General features: G+C 46.4%; 1 protein-coding gene and 1 long non-coding RNA gene across 2 annotated transcripts in view; one reads left to right on the forward strand and one right to left on the reverse strand.

Moving 5' to 3' along the window:
* LOC121164820 lies at positions 1-11154 on the forward strand. The gene is made up of 2 exons (XR_005885167.1): positions 1-174; positions 10866-11154. It is a non-coding gene; the product is annotated as an uncharacterized LOC121164820 (long non-coding RNA).
* CDC42EP3 (CDC42 effector protein 3) overlaps positions 7967-21051 on the reverse strand; it is a 23834-nt gene continuing 10749 nt past the window's right edge. The window contains exon 2 of the mRNA XM_040993092.1: positions 7967-10723. Coding sequence (XP_040849026.1) covers positions 9718-10482 — 765 coding nt within the window. The 5' untranslated portion in view covers positions 10483-10723 and the 3' untranslated portion in view covers positions 7967-9717. The remainder of the gene's footprint in view (positions 10724-21051) is intronic.

Raw genomic sequence — 21051 nt, forward strand, 5'->3', positions numbered from 1 at the left:
GTATTGGAATTACAGATTCTTAACACTATTGTGAGAAGTGAGTGAGGACTTAGATAAACAGAATGAATGTGTGATAAGTCAGGCACCCTCATCCTCTTCTCTGCATCCTGCAGGGAACCTTACCCTGCCGGGTACAGCAAAGGAAAATTCACTGGATTTCTTGGGGAGAAGGACGTGAATGTACAAAGATGCTATAATTGCTCTTTGTCGTTAACTTCATGGTTTGCTTGTTTGCTTTTCCACTGTGAGCTGAAGTGAGATCAGACCACACAGTGATTAGGGTTATGCAACATTTTTAGGGGTACTGGTGTCATGTTGGGTGGCTTAAAGTTTCATGCCCACTTAGTAGTGACAGTTTAAAGACCTATTGGTTGCACGTCATCTGCAATGAGAGGATAGCCAGACCCTCTCCAATCCTGCCCTTTCCCTGCTCCCATAGCATGGTCCTGGGGCATGCCAGGGGAGGGACTCAGTCTTCAGGCTGAGTGTTGCTGACCCCCTGCCTCAGTTGCTTGTTGCAGGTCTCATAAAGCAGCCCAGCCTTGGACATGCTGAATGGACTTTAGCAGAGAATGAGGCCCGCATTCTTGGCCTCTTTCTCCTCAACCCTGCCTCAATTCCTACTGGGCTTTTTTAGATGGGGAACAAAGAAGATGTTGCTTCTCATTCACAGGGAGCCCCTAGACCCATCTATCCTAATAGCTGATAAAAAGGGAATTGAGTAAAGTGAGTAAAGGTGACTATTGCATTAGTTCTTCCTCCTTGGTCCTCAGCACTGTGGAACCCACTCCATCCACTTGACTTATGAATTGGGTTTTGGGGAAGGGTGAGTTTTAGACTTTGATTCATAAAGTTTGGGTTTTAAGTAGGTTCTACTACACAGTAAACTTCACTGAGGACTCTGCATCTGCTTAGAAATTTAGGTTTTCTGTGGTGATGCAGTCTCTTAAAGTTCTTACCTTGGGCATCTATGTTTTTGATGCTTATTCAGAAAAAAATTATAATGTGATATAAGCCAATGGTTTTAACAATATATCTTTAAAAAACCTACCACCAGTAAAATAAACAGAAGGCAGGGATGACATTGAAGACAGGGAAATAGTTAACCAGCCAGTGCTGTAACTGGAGCATGGACTGAACAAAGGCAATATCTGTGGAATGGAAATGAGAGGTTAGATATAAGAAGTATTTAGTAGGGGAGAAGGAGAAATGTGTGGCAAGAGGCATTTGTCCTGGACAGTCAGCTGGGTTGTAGCATCATTCACAAGATAGGTGGAGGAGGGTGGGAACATGTGGCTGTGGATGGTGAGTTCACTTTGAAATGTGGAGACCGGAGTTCCAACAGGGCCCATGAGTGGAGATGCCCAGGGCTCAGCTGGATCTTCAGTTCTGATGCCTGGGAGTTGGGCTCAAGCAGGAGGTACAGATTTGGGTGTCACCAGTGAAGATGGCAGTGGAAGCTCTCCAACCAGATGCTACCAAGTAGGAAGTGGAAGAAAGTGGAGGGTGACCCTGGGCTGTAGAGTGGTGACAGGTCGACCAAGAAAAAGGAAGCAAACAAGATTTAGGTCCTGTATTCTGGGAGGAGGAAGCAAGCAGGCTTCATATCTCATAATTATGGAGGAGAAGCAGCATGTGGCAGAGTCAGAAGCTACCAGAAAGAACAAAGTGGGCTGATGAATGCAAATTCAGTTCACTGGTAACTGCTGAGTGCAGTGCCAGCAGAGTCAGGGTGGTGGATCCAGAGGTAGCGACTTAAGGGGATATGTGGCAAGAAGTACGGACTGCTGCTCACAGCCCTATTGAGGTTGGGGAGGGGGCTCACTGGGTGAAGGCAGGGAGGTGTCTGATTTGCAGGAGGAGAGATGAGCATGATCTCTGTGGAAGTTCCTTCATGGTGAGGCATGTGGGCTGGCAGAATTCCCAGGGGTGGGCAAAGGTAGCCTCACTCCTGCTCCTCCTCCAGTCAGTCTGGGAACCACTACTGTGCAGGTCTTTCAGACTCCTGGGCTGTTCTGGCCTTGCTCTCTACCTTCTACAGGTGATAGATTTGCTGTGAACCTGCTGTGGCTAGTCCACCATGCCTTCTGCCCCACTCCCTAATCTTCACCTCCAAGGCTGTCATTCCCAACTGACACATCATGTGGGCCAATCCTTATCCTTAATCTGCTTAGGTCATGCACAGGTCCCAGGACTCAGGAATGGCAGGGATGTCCCACAAGGGGTTGATGAGACATGGTGCACTTCAGTGGGATTTCCCATAGTGCCAAGGTTGAATGTCAGTGTGTTACAAGGTCACTCCCCACCTGTGGTGTCAGGAGGGTTGGGGCTGGGTCAGCCACAGCAGCCCTTTCACTTCCTCATGGTGATGAACTGATGTCATCCTTTTCTCTGTGAGCTCTGATGTAGGCAGCACTACCAGCAACTGGGCTGTTTCTCTGCCAGGTATTTAAACACCCCTCACATCATTCTTGCCAGCGTAAGGAGCCTTATGCCACAGGGAAGGGCTGTTAACCTCTGCCTGGCATGGATGTAGGGAGGAGTACTTCATGGACAAAGAGTAGCTGAAGGAGACTCTCTGGCAACAAAGTATCTTTGCTGTCTCACTCTTGTGATTTAAATTCTCTCACACTTCTAGAGGCCAGAAGCCCAGAGTCAGGATTCCTGGGCCTCAGCACAGCTTTTAGGAAGGCTGCACTCTTCCAGAGGCTTCAGGTGAAGTCTATTCCTAGTCTCTTCCATACTGGTGACTGCTAGCATGCCTTAGATAGTGGCTGCACCACTCCAGTCCCTGCCTCTGTGGGCACCTTGCTGCTACCTCATGTCTGGACTCAATTTCCCTTTGCTTCTCCATGGAAAAATGGGATCACATTTGGAGGCCCACCTGGATAATTCAGACTAACTCCTGATTTCAAAACGTTAAATTATCCAAGTCTGTAAAGTCTCATTTTTCAAAAAATACCCAATGGTTATAGACTCAGGAATTAGGACTTAAGAGTCTTTGGGGATTACTGGTTAGCTCATGAGAGATGCATGACTCATGTAGTGTCATTTGGTGTTTTAGTGTTAGAATCAATGTGAGAACTTTTGTTGAAAGGTGAGGAGACTCAAAGATTTTTTCCTGGGTGTGTCCAAAGAAGACCACAGCCCCCAAAGCACATTCTAGCCCCCAAGACCCAACTTCTCCTGTGGTCTTCTATAGCCAGAGGGGAGAGGAAGAGGAGCTTGCAATTTGGATGCACAGGAGTGGTACCTATTGTGCTGGAAGCCATTTCCTTGTCCATACTTGGTTTCTTCTGGTTATTACAATCTCTAGAAGTGTGGACTCTCGTAGGAAGGCCCTGCTTTCCCTGGATTCTTGCAGCAGGTGCCGCATTGCCTCTGGGTTCTGCTGTCATGACACTTAGCATTTTTCCTGTTGATTATCTACGGTACCTGATGAATATTCCATGCGTTTATGTAGTCTAGAGAGCCAGCTGTGCTGCAAATGAGCAATTTTAATCAATGGTGAACCCAGCAACTATTTTAAAAGAGGGGGATTACTGCAGAATGAAGCTTCACAAACACTGCTTTATTTGGTCACAGGCGCCAGGGGCTGATACTGTGTTGGGAGAACTTTATTGGATGCTAATCTAATATCTAAAATTGTGTTCGTCTGTTCTTCCTTCTTGCCGTTTATGGTGAAAAATCTGCCAGAGCACCACAAATGTTTTGCTCCTGGGATCTATTCTCATCCCAATTGCATTTTCACACAACACAAGTAGGGATTGGAAGATAACTAGCTACTTTCTTCGCTCAGTTTTAACTATGCCCGAGCCTAGCTTTATAGAGCTGTGCCTTGAATATTGCTTATTTTGAAAAAAAAAAACTTAAATGTTAGTTTAGACTTTTGGAGTCTCATGATTGTGGGATATGGCTCATGGTCTGCTAAGGATTCAGGAAAAAATAACTAGAACAAGGGGAGTATTCAGGATACTTAAGGAAATCATGTCATTAAGGGGGTACTGGGAAGGAGAGGGGTGAGGGCAGAAGGAAGAGCAGACAGTGATTGAGAAATAATATTATTTGCTGCCAAAAGCACAATGCCTCCAAGTTTTGTAGTCTGTGAAGGGGTGGAACCATGCTGGTCACTGAGAGTTTTATGTTAATCTTCTGTACCATTGAATGTGGTTGATTCCAAACTAGATTTGATGGCAATGGTAAGATACTCCTCCAGCCAACAGTAACCTTTATTGTCCCCTCTGGTGAAACTACATTTAGTGATTGAATCCTATCACCTCACTATTCTTTTAAAGTTATTTATTTTTGCTCTACTTGAAAGCATAGAGACAGAGATCTTCCATCTGCCACAAACACCAGGGTTGGGCTGACCACAGCCTAGAGCCTGGAACCCAATTTGAATCTCTGCTGTGGATGGCAAGAATCCAAGCACTTGAGCCATCTACCTGCAGCTTCTCAGAGTGTGCACTGACAGGAAGATTACAGTGATGGAGTTGGGACTCACCAGCACTCTGATAGAAGACAGGAACAACCCAAGCAGAGCCTTAAGTGTGAACCAAATACTTATCCCACTTCCCTTCTTAAAGAGTGAATTCTCTCACTGCCATATTTGGGTCCTGTTACTGGATAGGTCTGGTTATCTGGCTTTCAGATGCCATCACTCCCCGTGTCCCTGCCCCAGGATTAATCTAAGGAGATGTCATGTCTAATGTGAGGCCTCACCTGAAGGGTGCCATCTTGGGGAAGTTGAGTTTATTAGGCTGGAAGATGGTCCAGCTCAGAAGCTGCCACATTTCACTCCCCAACAAGGCTGGGCATAAATCCAGGGTCAGTATTCTTTGAAGTCTTAATGCACATTAGTGTGACTTGATTTAAAGAGGAAAGTTTCCATGGTAAAGTTCCTGAAAGGCTTTCTTTGTTGGGACTTTCAAAACCCAAATGTAAAGGAGGGAACTTTTCACTGTTAGAGGTGGGTTTTTGTGGTGTTAAGGCTGGGATCTTGTGCTGTGTGTGTAACCATTTTCCAGATGTTCCCTGTAAGATCGGGGTTCACCCAAGGAGTGAATGTCATCTCGCCTGAAAGGGCAGGTGGTCCAGAAACCATTCCTGGGAAGAGGCAGGGACTCAAAGGTCCAAGATTTTGGGTCTTTCTCTGACCCTCAGTTTTGTGAATCTGTACCTGAAGTTTGAGACAACTTCAGGGAAGGTTTCTCCTCCAGGGAGCTGGTTTTTCTAATCTATAAGCAAGGATCCAAAGAATAAAAAGGAAGAAAACGAAAAGGGACTTTTCTGCAGAAACTTCTTAGTGACAATTGGGTTCCCCTTTGTTACCCAAGGATTTTCCCCCTCTTAATCCTGGAGACATCTAGCAAGAAAGTGTTAAGTCAGCCTGAAAGACAGTGTGAGGTTCGCCTGCTGATGGGACAGCTGCCCAAGTACTAAGGCAGGGACTGTCAATGAATTTGTTACCTCTCACACTAACATGAAGCTGTTCTAGAACCTCTCACACCAGCCTTACTATTCCCAGCCTGCAGGTCACAAATCAGGTCCTATGGAAGGGGGCATGGGCTTTTCCAGGATGGTGGCACATTTTATAAAAATATTTCATCCTGCAACCCACTTGTTCAGCAATCTGGTTCCATCATTTTCATTTCCACTGGGGCAGTATTCTCAGGAAAGGGCCCAATCTTTTGGGCCTGGAAGTCAGCTTTTGCTGTAATCCCTATTCCTGGATTGTTCTGAGTAGACTGCAGGATAGGGATTTATTCCTTGAATTACTCATGGTCCTCCCTTCTCCTAAGACAATTCCATCTGTCCTGAGGTCCCCTTTAAGACCTTGTTTTATGAGGCGATGCCACCTCATCTTTCCCTCCCCAGAATTTAAACTTATTTTCCAATGATCTTCTGGCAATGAGTCACACTTAAGCTTCGTGGCATATCCAACAAGAATTTTATGCTGAGCATAATACTCGTTCTGTTACTCGGTTGTGCTAATTTCAATTTGTGGCAGAAATCTCTGTACACATGACAAGTTTCTGGAACAATAACTTAATTCTGTATGATGGCTTTGATTCAGGCAGATGTTTTTATCTCTCACTCGTGTCAATCTGCTTTCCATGGGAGAAATCTGGGTGATCTTCAAAGGATGAAGATGGCTGACTTCCCCTGGAAGTCAGTGCAAGTGACATCACTATTTTTTTTTAAGTAAAACTGAAAGATAATTAAATGCAGCACAGTAGTTGTAAAATACATTTCATTGTGTTATACATCACTTCATAAATTAAGCATAGTTCCCATTCTTCCATATGACATTCTTTGTGGTGTTTACCACAGAAAAATGGCTCCATGACAGCAAAAGCAACACATTTTCAAGCCAAGCTGCTGTGCGAAGGTGACCAGAAAACATTCTCAGATGGTAAGCTTGTTGGATGAAATGGCAAGCATGCCACCAGGAAGACCTGGGATGCTCCAGGTGTTGTCAAATGAAACAGGGGTGCTGATAAATCCACCAGAGATTATCTCCTTGGAAAAGAAATGTGATAGTTATCCAATATCAATAAGTTTATACGTACATAGTTTTGGATCCTCTACACATTGCCTACCAAGAAGGCTACCTATCTGGGTTAATTTCACTTCAAGAAACCTATTTTGCTGCTTCTGACCCAAATTCTGTAAGCGGCAATTCAGTGCAATATCTAATACCTTATGTGCATACCATACTGAGTTGCCTAAAAAAAGTGAGTCAATCAACCATTTTTACTAATCTGGTGGACTGACCCTAAAATGTAAGAATTTTGTTATTGGGACTGCTAAATTTGGGATAAAGTTGATAACTTCCAAAGGAGAGAGACCCGCCCCCACCCATTGTGTTGACTCTGTTGTGTTTATGTCTCACAGTAAAGTTATCCAGTCTCTTAAGGTCATGTATTAGGAAGATTAGAATCATTTCCTAATGTGTAATTTGCTTTTGCCTCTTCTAAATACTTAACTTACATAATGGATATAAGGATTTTGTCTATTCCAAGACCTCAAGTTTCTGTGAGGAATTGGGAGAAAGGAAACAGACAGGAACTAATCTGGGATTCTGTGATGTCCACTAAGCCAGTGCAGCCTTCAACACATACTTCTTGACAGCGATTTGGCTTACTGAAGTGTTACACTGAATGGCTTTCTATTTGCAAAGAAAAAATGACTCTGATATAATGATCTTTTTAAATAGGTAATTTTAGGCAGCAATAACTGACTGTCCTGATAGATCTCACTGTCCAGTGAAAAGGTCACTCATGTGAAACTTGGCCGATCTCAACATGAGGATCACAATGTACATGGCCTCTTTTCTCTTGGATGGGTCCCGTGTGACCTGCCCTTCTGAGTTTGCAACTGAAGTGCATCTTGGGACCTTCTTTAAATAAGTGAAGCTAAATTGTTAAGGAGGAGACTATTCTGGGGTGAGAACATCCATTCAACTCTAAGCAAGTGCACGTCAAAGCCACTGCCAGCTGTGCACCTGCTCTATGTATAAGGGACAGGTATTAAAAGGGCTGCCACTGGAGAACTGACCCAACAAGATGGTATACACTTTCTATTAGGGGCATATGTATTACCAAAACCTAACAGGAGGGAACACTTGTGAAAGAGAACAAAGTAAAATGGTTAGGATGGTTAGGATCCTGTAGGATGCTGGATTCTGTCAGTGATGTCATACAAACCCAGGCTACTCAGATCTGTTCTCGCACTCGCTAGCAAGGCAGTGGAGCCTGGGCAGGCACATGACTCTTCATGTCGCCTACCAGTTCAAGCTTTTCCTTGAGGCCATCCTACAGACAAAAGTGAAAGCAGCCAGGAAGGGGGAGGCTGAATACCATCAATCAGCAAGATTTTGGAAGAATCTGGAAAAACTGGCTACAAGGTACAAGTTACCCTGGACATTCTTTAGCAACATTTAGAAGATGCTGGGGAGTCTTTAGAGTTTTGACCTGTGAGTGAGGGGGTTTTGTATAAGGACACTAGAAAGTCACAGGTTTTTAACATTAAGATGATTGGGAGATGAAGAAAAGCACTCAATGTTCAAGAACTAGTTTGCTCATCTTGTGAGTTATCCCAAGAGCACTTCACCTGTGCTTCATAGGTAACTTCAGGGACAGAATTCCGAAGTCGTTGGCAAAAGCGGCCATTGCAAGGAGAAAGTTTGTGAGAAAGAGCTGCAAGTCACTGTGCCGGGTGTTTTCCTCTGAGCGGGGAAGGGTGAAGGAGACCAAGCTGTTTGTGAATTTCCTCTTCCTGTTTTACTAACCAACATCCTTGGGGGCAGTGGCGGTGCTTCCAGTTGCCTTCCTCTATTCTCAGTCTTGTCTGGACAAGCAGTGCTGTGTGGACATGCACTTGTCACGCAGACGCACATGAAGGTTTGAGTCTGCTGTAGCAGGAATCCAGGCAAAGGGACCCAGCTCACACATGGAGAGCAGGGACTGGTGCTGATATGGAATTTTGATAATACATATTCATTTCTCCTAAGTTACTGTAGCCCTGTTCCTGGACTCTCTAAGTGATCAAAATTACAGAATGGATAAAATCATTTCCTACCTTATTCTAAAGGGTTGCCAACAGTATGGAGTTGCAGTGTTTCTGGCTACACTCACAGAAGCATTTTATCTCATGTTTTTGTTCATTGCTACAAACAAGCAAGTTCATTTTTAACATTTATTCTTTATTGTGTTGGATGAAGTACCTAGGAAATGCAAGTATGTACGGTACTAAAATATTCATAGTTCCAAATAACATCATATGGTGCAGCCCAGTCTGCAGAAGCATCAGGAGAACCTTGCCTTTACACTTGACCATCTATCCTTGGCTGCTGTTAGGGGTACAGCAACAAATGGAGGAGAAAAACAATGAAGCTAAGTATGAGTAGTATACTTTTTCCAAACACACACATGCACTGCTTACAACAGAAACCCAATGGAAATGGGTCAGATGACAGCACTGGATGTATTATCTATAAAATGTAGACTCTGCAATAAAAAGCCAAAGGCACATAAAAATATATTTTACCTTTAAAAATAACTTAGTTACAGTCATACTTTGCTTGTATCTTACCAACATGTAGCCGATGGTCAACATTTTGCGATATAGATATAATAATATATAGGGATATATAAGAACTACAAGAGAATCCCCCCCCAAAAAAACCTATAAAGTTTGTTTACATGTGAAAACAAAGTTTTTTTTTAACACTGCATAATTTGCGAGGGTGAGTCCCAAAAAATGTAATATAGAAAAGAGTCTAGGGAAAAAAAGGTTTAGGTTTTAAATAAATTCTCAGTTCCTCTTGCTTAGAAAACTTGGAGCCTTGGCACCTTTCGTAGTTAGTATCAGTCTTGGCCAAGCCAGACTTCTTGTGTCCGTCAACAAGCAAATGTAAGCTGAATGCCAGCACGCAGCTGAAAGAGGCCCCTGACTCACTTCCTCTTTCTGCCAGGTCACGTTTGCTTGTTTTGTTGTCCTCCTGACTCCCCGACCCCCCCATTTGCTTTTGCAAACAGGAAGAGAATAACAGGTAAAAAACACTTTGCGGAAACATTATTTTTAGAAAGCCCATCCTGCAGCTACAACTGTGGAAGCTTCAGCTGGTGCTGCTTTAGTTTTGTTGTGGTTTCTTTTGCTTTTTTTTTTTCTGGGGGTACCTTTTACCCCCAAAGGAAAAGAACTGGTCTCCTGTTACTTATTTTTCTCCATGACGTTCAACACTTCATCCAAGAGTGAGGGCCCAAGATCGAGCTGCAGCGAGAGGAGAGACCCTGTAAGGTCAGAGAGGGACTCCTCTGATTTAGTCTTCCCCTTGCTGAGCTCGGCTGGGGCGGGCTGCTCGAACATGTCCTCGGCAGACCACTCCGGGTACTGTTCGGACAGGCTGGAAGAGTGACTGTCCCTGCCCTGGCTGGACTGCGAGGCCGAGCCGCTGGAGGCCCATGACGCGTCTCCTTGGCCAAGCGCCCCATTCATCAACACACTGCTGTCCTCTGGTGCCTTTTCCTCCACGACAGGTGCACAGCTGAGCCTGGGCAGCTTAGCCGGTCCAAATGATTCCTGTTTGGTGTTAAAAGTCACGGGCGATAACAAGGGTAGCATAAGGGCTTGGGACCCTCCAATGGTTGGGAGTGAGATGGCATTTTTGAGCACTGGTGAGGGCGTTTCTACAAACATGGAGTCCGAGGTGCTGTTGGCACGAAAGAAGTCGTTATGGCCTGGGAGCTGGCCCAGTCGCGCTTTCTCCTGGTTTCCTGGCAGGAGCTCATAGTTGCCCTGGAGAAAGGAGATATCTCCAAAGACGTCGTGCTGGCCCTCTTTGCCAATATGAATGGTGTGGCGGAAGTCCCCAAGTGGGGGGCTGATCATGTCGGGAGACAAGATGTCCCTCAGCTTGAATTTCTTTCCTTTCTTGTTGTTGGCAGCTTTTAGGTAAATCGGGGTCTTGGCTGGCATGGTGGGATGTGGGGATGCTGACCTTGCAAGCGGGAAGTTGGGCAGGGGGCGTTCTCCACGGGGATGTTCTGTGATTCAGAAAGCAAGCCTTCTGGATGCACCTGTCACATTTTACTCCAGTGGCTTCAGAAGCTGTTCTCAAGTAAAGATGGTGGTCTTGGAGACCTACTGAGCTTCCACTGCACGAGGCTTCCCAGGAAGCCCGTTACATCATCCAGTCCTCTCCACAGCAAGGAGAAACCTGCAGAAGAGAGCCAAGAAGGTTAGGGTACATGGCATTGCTGGGTTTCTTGGCCCTTTTCACAAACCCCCCACAGATAGTGACAAGACTGGCCCCCACCAGCATCCCACTTTCCCCTCACTGTTCTTATTCCTTTATGCAGGATGAAAACTCATCTTCAGAAAGTGTTTCACCTGGCTTGGTTTTAAGGGAAGATAGAAAAACAAGAACCCCACGCCCTGGACCCCAACACTTGCAGACATATCCGAGATGTTGGTCTTTCTCCCCTGAGACCTGCTTCCAGCATGCTACCAGGGTGACTTCGGCTTAGATGCAACTGGATTTCTTTTAAAGAGTATTTCCTCTTTAGTTCCACTATCAGGATTGACCGTGTTTATTAGGCTTACAAGGGGCTGAAAATGGCATCTCCAGTAATCACTAAATACTAGTGGCTAAATAAATATGAGGAAATGAATGTTTACAGATGAGAATGGAGATGCTGGAGTAAGAAAAAAAGATACTTGGTGTTAATAACACATAATCAGTTAACAGAAGAGCTGGGGTTGAGATCCTGCTGTAGCCAAGAACACCAGGGTTACAGGCTATGGGAGGTTTTCTGAGCTAGGAGAACGTACCTGCTTTCTCTCAAAGGGAAAACATGGAGATCTTGCTGAATAGTTTGGGCCTTCACTCAGAAAAACACCACTTCCTGTGTGAAGAAGACAGCACAGGCAGCGCCCCCGCAACCTGCCTCCTGGTGCAGGTATGCCTTGGCAGGTGCATTCTGTGACTTGCAAATGGATGATTCCGCTTGAGCCAGTGAGAGCTTTGGAAGCCCGAGGCTCTACAAGGAGACTGCCAGCACCATGAGGGAGCCTGGGTTCTAGGGGGAGGGAGGTTTTTCTCCCCAGTGTCTGAGGAGACCACAGCCCACGATCTTACTAGGACATGACCATGGGTCTCAAGGTTCTCCCCAGGAATTTACTGAGCTCTTGGTTGGGTCTTGTGGCAGTAACAAAAATTAAAACCCTGAGCTTTCACATGGAAACATCAGAACTTCCTTCCAATGCAAGTGCATAATACATGGTCCTATGTCTGGGCCTCTGGTTCTGCCTTTCTGCCATGTACATGTGCGGGAGGGGATTGCTGGCTGTTTGCAGGAATGGCTGGGATGCCAAGGCTTGAGGAGGTGGTGGCAACCTGGAGGAATAGCTGCCCAGCAGTGGTGTCCTAGGCTCACAGGTCCAGCTGCCAAGGGCAGCATGCTTGCCAAAATTCAGAGCCTGGAATGGCGACCACTGGTCAGCTGTGAAGACTTGGTTAGGTGAACTCAGAACCTGGAGCCCAAATAATCAAACTCATGAAACTTTAACTAAAGAGCAGTCCCCTCCCATTTCCACCATACCCTTCCACTGCCATCACATCTTCCCTTGAACTGAAAAAGAATTTGGAATGGTGAGGGTGGAATGCTTGCGACACCCAGAGCTCTCAGGGTCGTGGGTGAGCACCAGGTGGCAACCTAGGCATTGCACAGGTCAGCACTTGCAGGCACACAGGCACTCCTGGCCGGCAGCCACGGAAGGCCTGGTAAGATCAGTGGCTGGGACGCAAAGGTTAAAAGGAAGCAGTGGAAACCTACAATCAAACAGTACTGGTGGGGAGGCAGAGAAGGTGTGGATGGTGACATCTGGGAGGATGGAAGAAGAGACCCCACAAAGGTATTTTTCTTCCTGTAAATATTTACCCAGTATTTATGGCATGAACTTGACAAGGCAATGTGGGTTGAATTCCGACTTTGTGTCAGTTCCAAGAATGCCCATATATACTGAAAGCTTAGGGGAAAAAAAAATGGTGGGGGGAGGGAATTAGGAGCAGAAATGTAGCCTTCCAGCTTTACAGGGAGTGGATGTTTGCGTTGCTGGGGAAGCATCTGGAAGTTCTGACTCAGTCTCTTTGTCTTATCAGTTATCTTTCTTATTCCAGCTCCTCAGCATGCTCCAGCTGACCAGAGGCAACACCACCTCTTGGCTTCCGGAAAAAACCTTGGCTTATCAACCAATGGAAGGCCAGGTAGCTCTATCGGTTCCCCTCTCCCTTTCCCAGCTGACACTCAAAACAAGAAAAACTGTTGTTCATTTTCCTTTTCTTTGAAAGGTACTGAGAGACCTCCTATTGGCTAGTTCACTTCCCCAAGTGCCTGGAAACAGCCAGGACCGGGTCAGGACAGAGCCAGAAGCTCCATCCAGGTCTCCCATGTGGGAGGGAGGGAGGGACTCCAGTATATGTAGCCATCACCTGCTGCTCCCCTTCTCTCACTCCATCCCCGAGGAGGGAGGAATCTGCCACAGAGAAGCCAGGACTGAAACTAGATACTGCAGTACAAGATGTGGACATCCCATGTGATGGCTTAACTGTTGTAGCTCACACCTACCACACTGTTCTTTTAAAGTCTCCTCTGCTATTGCTGAGACAGAAACAGTGGCTTCTTTAAAGCAAACTGTATCTGGTCCGAGAGAGGATATGTGTATCTCCTGGCAACCAGCAGCATTTAACAATAGTAACTGTTTACTTTTGGTGCTACTGGGCACCATCCCAACCTTTGACATGCTATACCTCCCTGACAAGAACCCACCAGGCTGCTACTGCTCAGCCCTGAACATGCTGACTTCACTTCTGTACCATCAGCAGTGACTTGTTGGTGGAGTCCAGCTACCATGCAATAGGCCAGGTGATTGTGCTTGGGAATTTGACCTGAGACTGAATGAGCACTAGCTTGGGAATTTAGTCAATCAAGCAGACACATTCCCAAGACTTTTTCAGACATATCTGGGTGATGACACCCTGGGGTAGTGAGGGTGGGCTAACAGCCCATGGACACTGACAGTGGAAGCATGAGCACACTCAGCCTCAATGGAAGGCAGGTAGGGTGGCAATCACCTACCAAAAAATACAACCATGTGTCCTTTGACCCACTTAAAGGGAACAATACAACTCATAGGTCACTGCTGTACAAAGTTGTTGAAGCCAGCAACTGATAACAGCCAAGAGTTGGAAACAACCTAGGTGTCCACCTAGTGAGGACTGGATAAATAATGTTGCAGTCAACCAAATGCCATGCAAGTCTTAGAAGCTCAACTTGGCACATGCTCAATGGACAGAATCCCAAAGATGTTCAGCTCAAGCATTAGAAGAGTTGCACAAGTCAGTAAATATATTTGAATGGGACTGCCAAAGTCTGTAGAATCTTACCAGAAGCACTAACAATGAACAAACAAGTACACAGGGCTAAGAACACTTTTTTTTCTGCGAGCCAATTTTATGGCTGGTATTTAGGTCCTGAAAACCTGTCAACCCTGTGAGTTAGCTCAACATAGATGTCTTTAGGGGAAGATGCGGTTCAAGAGCAAGGTCCAGGAGGGCCAGGTATGGATGGGAAGACCTTACAAGGGGCCTGTGCCTCATCTCAGTTTGGCAAAGACAGATGGCCGTTTTCCATGTCAGCACATGTTTTGCAGAAAAGGCAGTGTTGGTCTGTATTTTGCAGAACGGAAATGACCTGAGTGGGGAGGGGTTTCTAAGGTAGTAGGGAAATAAAGCAGGAGAGCATGCAGGTGCTGGAGAAACGGGTGGATGGCAAGTGTTCAGGAGAAGAACAAGCAGGTACATGGCTTTTTCTGGGAGGTGGCTATTGACACAGAAAACATGTTATGGCTGAATGGTGCTAAATACCAAGATACTAAATCCTGCTCCCTCCTCAATCTCTTGAAGGTAGCTGGTAGCTGATCAACATGGAAGTAGAACAACAACAAAAAATTCCATCCACGCAGGAGTCATGGGGTCACCCAAGGCCTCTGTTCTTTGCCCAGAAGGAAGAGGGGCTGCTTATGGGAGTAAGTTAGTGAGAGAAGACAAAGAAGAGCCAGATGTGACTAATTAGACCAGATCTGGGTGGCAAGCACCTAGGTACTTCACAAGCCATAGGAAAAGCACACAGAGCTTAGTCTATAAATCAAGACATCCCCAACAGCATTAACTGGGCACTAAGCTGGTCAAGGGTCTTGGCCATCCACACTGGGGCCCCTTCCCTTTCTGCCACCTATCACCCCAGGGCTTCTCTGAGTCTCTACTTCACTCGCCTTGTCTCTATCTTTTGCCAGTTGCTCTCATTCCTCCACTCCCACTATCTTCTCCACATACCAAAAGACAAACCGCATGCACGTGGGTGGGTCTCCTTTTCACAAAGCCTGCCTTTGACCCTGAACGCTTTCCTGGCTGCTGATTCCGCTCACTGCGTTCTTGGATCAGAGTTTGCTTCTCTTCTCCCCCTTTCCTGCCCCCCCCTCGCCAGCTCAGATGACACCAGAGATCACACACTCCATGGGGACCTTACAGTCCTTCACTCCCAGGCTGCTGGACACTGGGGAGACTGGCCAACAAAGGGGTCCAGCTTCCTTCTCAAGATGGGGCACAGCCCAGCTGCAAATGGACACTCTCCCACTCATAAGTATTTGGAGAAATCCCACCATGTCCAGACACCCAAAGACCTGGGAGGAAGGCAGAACCTGGATTTGACAAGGAAGGGACCAGGCTCCTAGCACTAGGTTTCTAGCTTGGGACCAATGGAAGCATTAAGTGGCAAATAATACACAAACATAGCAATAATTCAACCAAGAAAAAGAAAAATGTGAAGCAGCCCTTTGTTAATCTCCTTATCTTTTGGGCAAACAGAGTGATGCTAAAAATACCAAGCAGGGCAGGGCCAGGAGGTGAGAAAAAGCAAATGGTATTAAAATTAAAAATAAAGACAGAAAATTCAGTTCCTGAATTACTTAGAGCTGACTGTACTGGCAACTCAACAGGGCCCCAAAAAGAACAAAGAGGTTGAGATTAAAACAAATTCCATTTATTTTAAGAAAGGAATGCTTGGTTTGTCTAATTGTTTTTAGATTAATTCTTAATGTGCAGAAAGGCTACAAGAATTTCTTGCATCCTGCAAACAAGGCTACAACGCTAATTTCAAACACACATATGAAAACAGGGATGCTACTGTTCTGAGTGGCCTGTGGCCTTCATCCTCCTCTGCTTGCATGTTTCCCTCTGGCAAGAACATCCCAGCTTCTCATCACTGGCCCCTTGGCTTCAGCAACACCATCTATGTGCCCTTCCTCTCAGCACCCTCCACACCCCAGCACACATACGACCTTAATTCCACCTGCCTGCCTGACTCACGGGTTAGAATCCATAGAAGGTCTCTGACTTGTCCAAGGTCTCACCTCCCTTCCCCAGCCCCCAGCAGATTTCTCTCGGGCAACTAGCTGCCAGCCAGGGCATGGCAATAATCCTACTGTGCTGAGCTCTGAGAAACTGCACTTGACCTGGGCTCTAGCCTCCTCCAGGGCTGAAGGATACCTGGGACGTGTTCCTACACGCTCACTGGGAGGAGGCTAACCAGCAAGGAGAGGCTGAAGCCACAGAGCGGCATAAAGAAAGCTGATCATTAGGGATCTGGAAGAATTGTTTCATTGTGATGGAAAGGGGATTATTATTAATTTGTTCTGGAGCTGCCAAGCATAAATTGTAAAGAAAGAGATCCAGGATTCTGGAGAGGTAGCTTGGGCTGCCCAGCAGAGGGGCACGAGGGAGCACTGTGTTTTGCTCAGGATGAGGAGCCTCCAGGGAGTCTTCCTGATGAGTGGGGTCTCCGTTTTGCTCACCTGGGTCTTCTATAAGGGCCACCATCCCTGCTAGTATCCTTACAGTCTCAACCTGGCTCCCAGATGCAAACAGATTCACCCTTGACAAGGCTTGCTGAATGCCTGGCCAGACTTTGCAATCGGCAAAGGCTGAGAGATTAAGACAGTGTGGGCAGTCATGCCCATCTTTTTACAAACCCCTGTAGGACTTTACCAAAGTCAGAGGTTTTAAATTTAATGGGGGGGGGGGTGACCCACCATATTAAAAATTCAACATTAGACTCAAAGGAAAATAATGCAAGCAGAGACCAATAGCATGCACGGGGTAGCCAGGTTGGGGGGTGGGGAGTGGATTCTTCTCATATTTGCAATGTTTCGCTCCACCCATCTGAGAAGATAAGAAGGCTGTTCTATTTCTGGACTCGCATCCTCCCCCCAGCTCGTCTCCACGGAGGCCCCAACTCCATGCTCACAGACTACAAACCTGCAGCCACTGAGCTTGGCCAAGTGTGTGACTCTGGTGTGACCCAACAGGCTGTACCACTGTAACCCATCAAAGTCTGATCCACCTCGCCGTTTTGGCTACTGATAAACTGGCTCCTCTGGGTACGATTCAGCTGCTGCTTGCTTTCCTTTTGCATCCCTGATTGTACAGAGACCTATAAACACCATACAGAAGCATGTACTGCTCATTTGGCCTACACTCCTCACATCTGTGGGCTCTAACTGCACTATGTGAGAAAGGTATCTTAGCAGCATAATCTGGTGACAAAAAAAGTGCCAATTCTGCACTTTTGAAGACAGCTTAGGAAGGCCTTTTTCCTCTATAAAAATGAGCTCCTGGGGGGAGAACCTGGAATGGATGCTGATCCCTGAGTTACAAGGCAGGAGGAGGGCAGGTTCTGCCATGCCTGGTTCATTTGTCACTACCTGTTGAGTGTGAGAGTTGCCTCTGGGCAGGAACTCTGGCTAGGGGGACGGGAAGCTAACAAGGCACTTGCTATGAACTGCTCACATACTTTCTTAGCTAATGGATCTACAAGGTCATCATCAATGTTGGCAGCAAAGTTGATGGTGAGGTTTTCAGTCATGTTGAGCCAGGATGTTCATTCTAAAATCTGCTCAGAAGGAAGGAACCTGTGAAAGCTGCTTTGTGGCTCATGAAACTGCTGTTTCCCTTACAGAAGTATAAAATGTGCATCAACTAAAAAGAGCAAAAAGGGGGAAGAAATTCATATTAAAGTCAGTAGTTTTTCTATGCAAAACTCCAGTTCTAGCAGTGGTAACATCAAGTGAACCAAAATGACAGGTTGACAGGTGTCAGAAATTTAGATCATGTTGATTTCACCCACAGGTAATAGCCAAGTTTCTGGTTTTCCTAGGCTTCAAATTGAAGCCCGCTTGCCTGACTGAACACTTGAGGGTGAAGTCACAGATAAGAGATTTGCATGCTCTCCTCCCACTGTGCCAGGGCCCTCAGCAGGCCTCCTGCTCCTGGAGGGACTGACAGGAGGCTCTCGCTCATCACTCTGGTGCTGGGGCCATTCTGTTGTCAACCCTTCCAGCAGACTATCCAGTGCTACCTGCAGATGCCTGTTCGTACAGAAATACGTGGAGGTCTGCAGAAGGTCCACAGAAGATGAGTACTAGGGGAAAAAGCACAGACTTCTGTTTCTGCAAACTTTTAGAAGTACCCTTGCCTTTGCTAAGTCAATGAGTGCATGAATAAATGAACATTTTCCAACTAAGCTGAAAGCTATTCTGTGTGCATGAACTGAGTACAATTCATCTTGTCTTTCACCATGTATGATGCACAGCGAACCTGAAGCCTGTCAAGTATTGAACCTGTAACCCACGCTGGGTGGTCCACCATGAGAGGCAGGCTGATTGGCCTGCAGGAACCCAGGACCAAGTTTACAGAGGCCCTGTGGGCAAGTGACAGAGATGTTTGGTGCTCCAAGGAACTTACACTTGCAAGGGTGGCCAGCACTGGAGTGCTGGCAGCAGTCTGCTGCTTCCCTATGTAACGCTCAGGACCCAGCTCCTGGGGTGCAGTCTTCCACTAAGCCTACGTGACAGGTCCACCGACCACAGCGTGGAGGAAGAAGATTTCAGCCACAGCTGTGCCGCTAACCTGGCCAACACGAACACTGTTTGTCTTGAAGTCCGACAGCATTGAGAGGAAATGATGCACAAGGTCCCAACATCAATAAAAGGTAAGAGATGCTATCTTGGCCTTGTCAGACACCCACAACGCATAAAAGGCACCCTAGACACAAATCCCTCCAGCTCTAACTCAGGAGGACTTCTCAACATATTTGCCATTGTCAGAAAGAATCTCAAACAAAAAGATTTTTAGACTTCACGGTAAATGACAAAAAAAAAAATTAAAGTAATAAAGTTCCTGAGCCTCCCTGGAGGAAAACAGACATCCTGTTCTTAGAAAACAGAGTGGGCTAAGTGCCGTGAATGCTTTTCCCAGAGGAAACACGTGCATGGCACTCCATACAACCACACAGCTTTCACCAGGGACAATAGCTCCCCTCCCTCTCCATCCACATTCCACTTCCCTCCCAACTGTTGGAAGCCAAGACCCCTGGGTTCCCAGCGTGGAATATCGTCTTCCCACCTTCCAACCATCAGCCGCTATCTGTGACATGTTAGAGCTGCTTCAGAGTCACTTCCTTCCTCACAGCGGCAGCCTTCTCCATCTCGCCTCCTGTAAGCTGGCCTCGTTGCTGCCTTGGTTTGCTAAGTAGACTTATGGGATGTGACTTGTTATTTTTCTGTGTTTGGGTTCTGTGAAGGATGTCTCCAGGAAAGTGGTAAGCAAAAAAAGGATAGATGGTAAGAAAAGTGCTGTAAGCAAGTACTACTGGTATTAAATCTCTTCTTGGGAGTTCCTCAAGTTTTACTGAATATGCCCCTCTAAGTTTTTCCTTTATCTGTTGGCTCAACTGCCTGCATACTATATCATATGAATCTGGCCCTGTATTTTTGTAAATACAGTTTTCTTAGAATACACCTAGGCTCATTTACTTAGGGTCTACTGCTCAGTGGCTCTTAGCTGACCTCTACTCCCAGGGCATCCTGCTGGAAGTAGTTTTCACTCTCATGATGCTGGGGATGGTGCATGTGCTATGTGCACCGAGCAGGTCCAGGCCAGAAATGATGCTAAACACCCTGTGACCCACAGGACAACCTCCTCCAAGGTAAGAATCCTCTGGCCTCCTTTCTCCTTAGTACTGAGGTCAACAAACCCTAATACAGCTGTGTCTAGGCTGCAAGGTCCAGTTGTGATAAAATCTGCATGTGGCTTTAAAGTATAAACCATTAACTGACCACTACAGAACAAGTTTGGAGCCTTGTCTTAGATGGTCACCTGCGGTCTGTTCTCCCACACACCCTGTAGTTCTCATCCCTGAACTTAGCTTTAACTGCCACCTCTCATGGTAATTTTACAATGGCATTCTCAGCCCACAAGTACCTACTAAGTCTACATCTGTGCAGCTCAATGCCAATCAATGGACCAGGGCCAGGCCCTGGCAGTCTTAAGGAAAGGAAGTTTAACTAAGAGGCCAGTGCTGTGGTGTATCAGACTAAGCCACTGCCTATAGTACCAGCATCCTATACGGGCACTGGTTCATGTCTTGGCAGCTCCATTTCTGATCCAGCTCCCTGCTTATGGCCTGGGAAAGCAGCACAGGATGGCTCAAGCCCTTGGGCCCCTCCCTGCACCCATATGTGAGACCTGGAAGAAGCTCATGCCTCCTGACAAACTCAGCTCCAGCTGCTGCAGCCATCTGGGGAGTGAATCAGCAGGAAGAAGGCCTCTCTCTACCCATCCTCTCTAACTCTACCTTTCACATAAAAATAAGTTTTATAAAAATGGAAACTAAAAGCTTTTAGAAAGTTCTTGACATTGCCTTAACAATCAAGTACATGATCAGATTCTTCTTCCTTGCTGAACAGGCCCCTGACAAGTTTTGGCAGGCACACATTGTGGAGCTTTCCTGGGGACTGTGCATGGCTCATGCTGTGTGCTCATGGTGCAGAATATCATTGGGTACAATGGATTAGAAACAGACACACCAAAAAAATCTGGTGGTGCTCTCCATACAGTGTAAAAAGCCTCATCCCTGTGTCTGAGCATTTTCCACTGGGCTCCCATCAGATACTCTGTCCCACATGAACTCTCTTGCCTTCTGTCTTCCCCCAGACTGGCTAGGGCATACGCCTCCCATCATTCTTCTCCCACCAATTGCAAGAATCCATCAAAATCCTAAATCCAGTTGAGGTCTCCATCTCTCTTACTGCCTCATTTTCTACACCAAGTCATATGAAGCTAGCGTTGGATCTCCCCCAGTCTGGGTCCATTTCTGTCCAACCTCACTGCCTTGACCTTGCTTCTGGCTCTCCTGCTCTTTCTCTTGCATAAGAACATTTACTTCTCTACCTGCTTCCCTCCTCCCATTCCTACCAAATGGAGCAACGTGGAATCTCCCTGAAACCTGTCACTCCCCCTTAACTTAAAACCCTTTCAGAGCTGGTTTACTTTTTATAGTTTGGGGGAAAGATGGCTTGTAAGGCCCCTCTGCAGTTTGGAAAACCTGCCCATACCTGGAGCTGTCTTCTCCTGCCAGCTCCCCAGGGCCT

This window comes from Ochotona curzoniae, unplaced genomic scaffold (genome assembly GCF_017591425.1).
Source record: "Ochotona curzoniae isolate NIBS_2020 unplaced genomic scaffold, NIBS_Ocur_1.0 contig_883, whole genome shotgun sequence".
NCBI lineage: Eukaryota > Metazoa > Chordata > Mammalia > Lagomorpha > Ochotonidae > Ochotona > Ochotona curzoniae.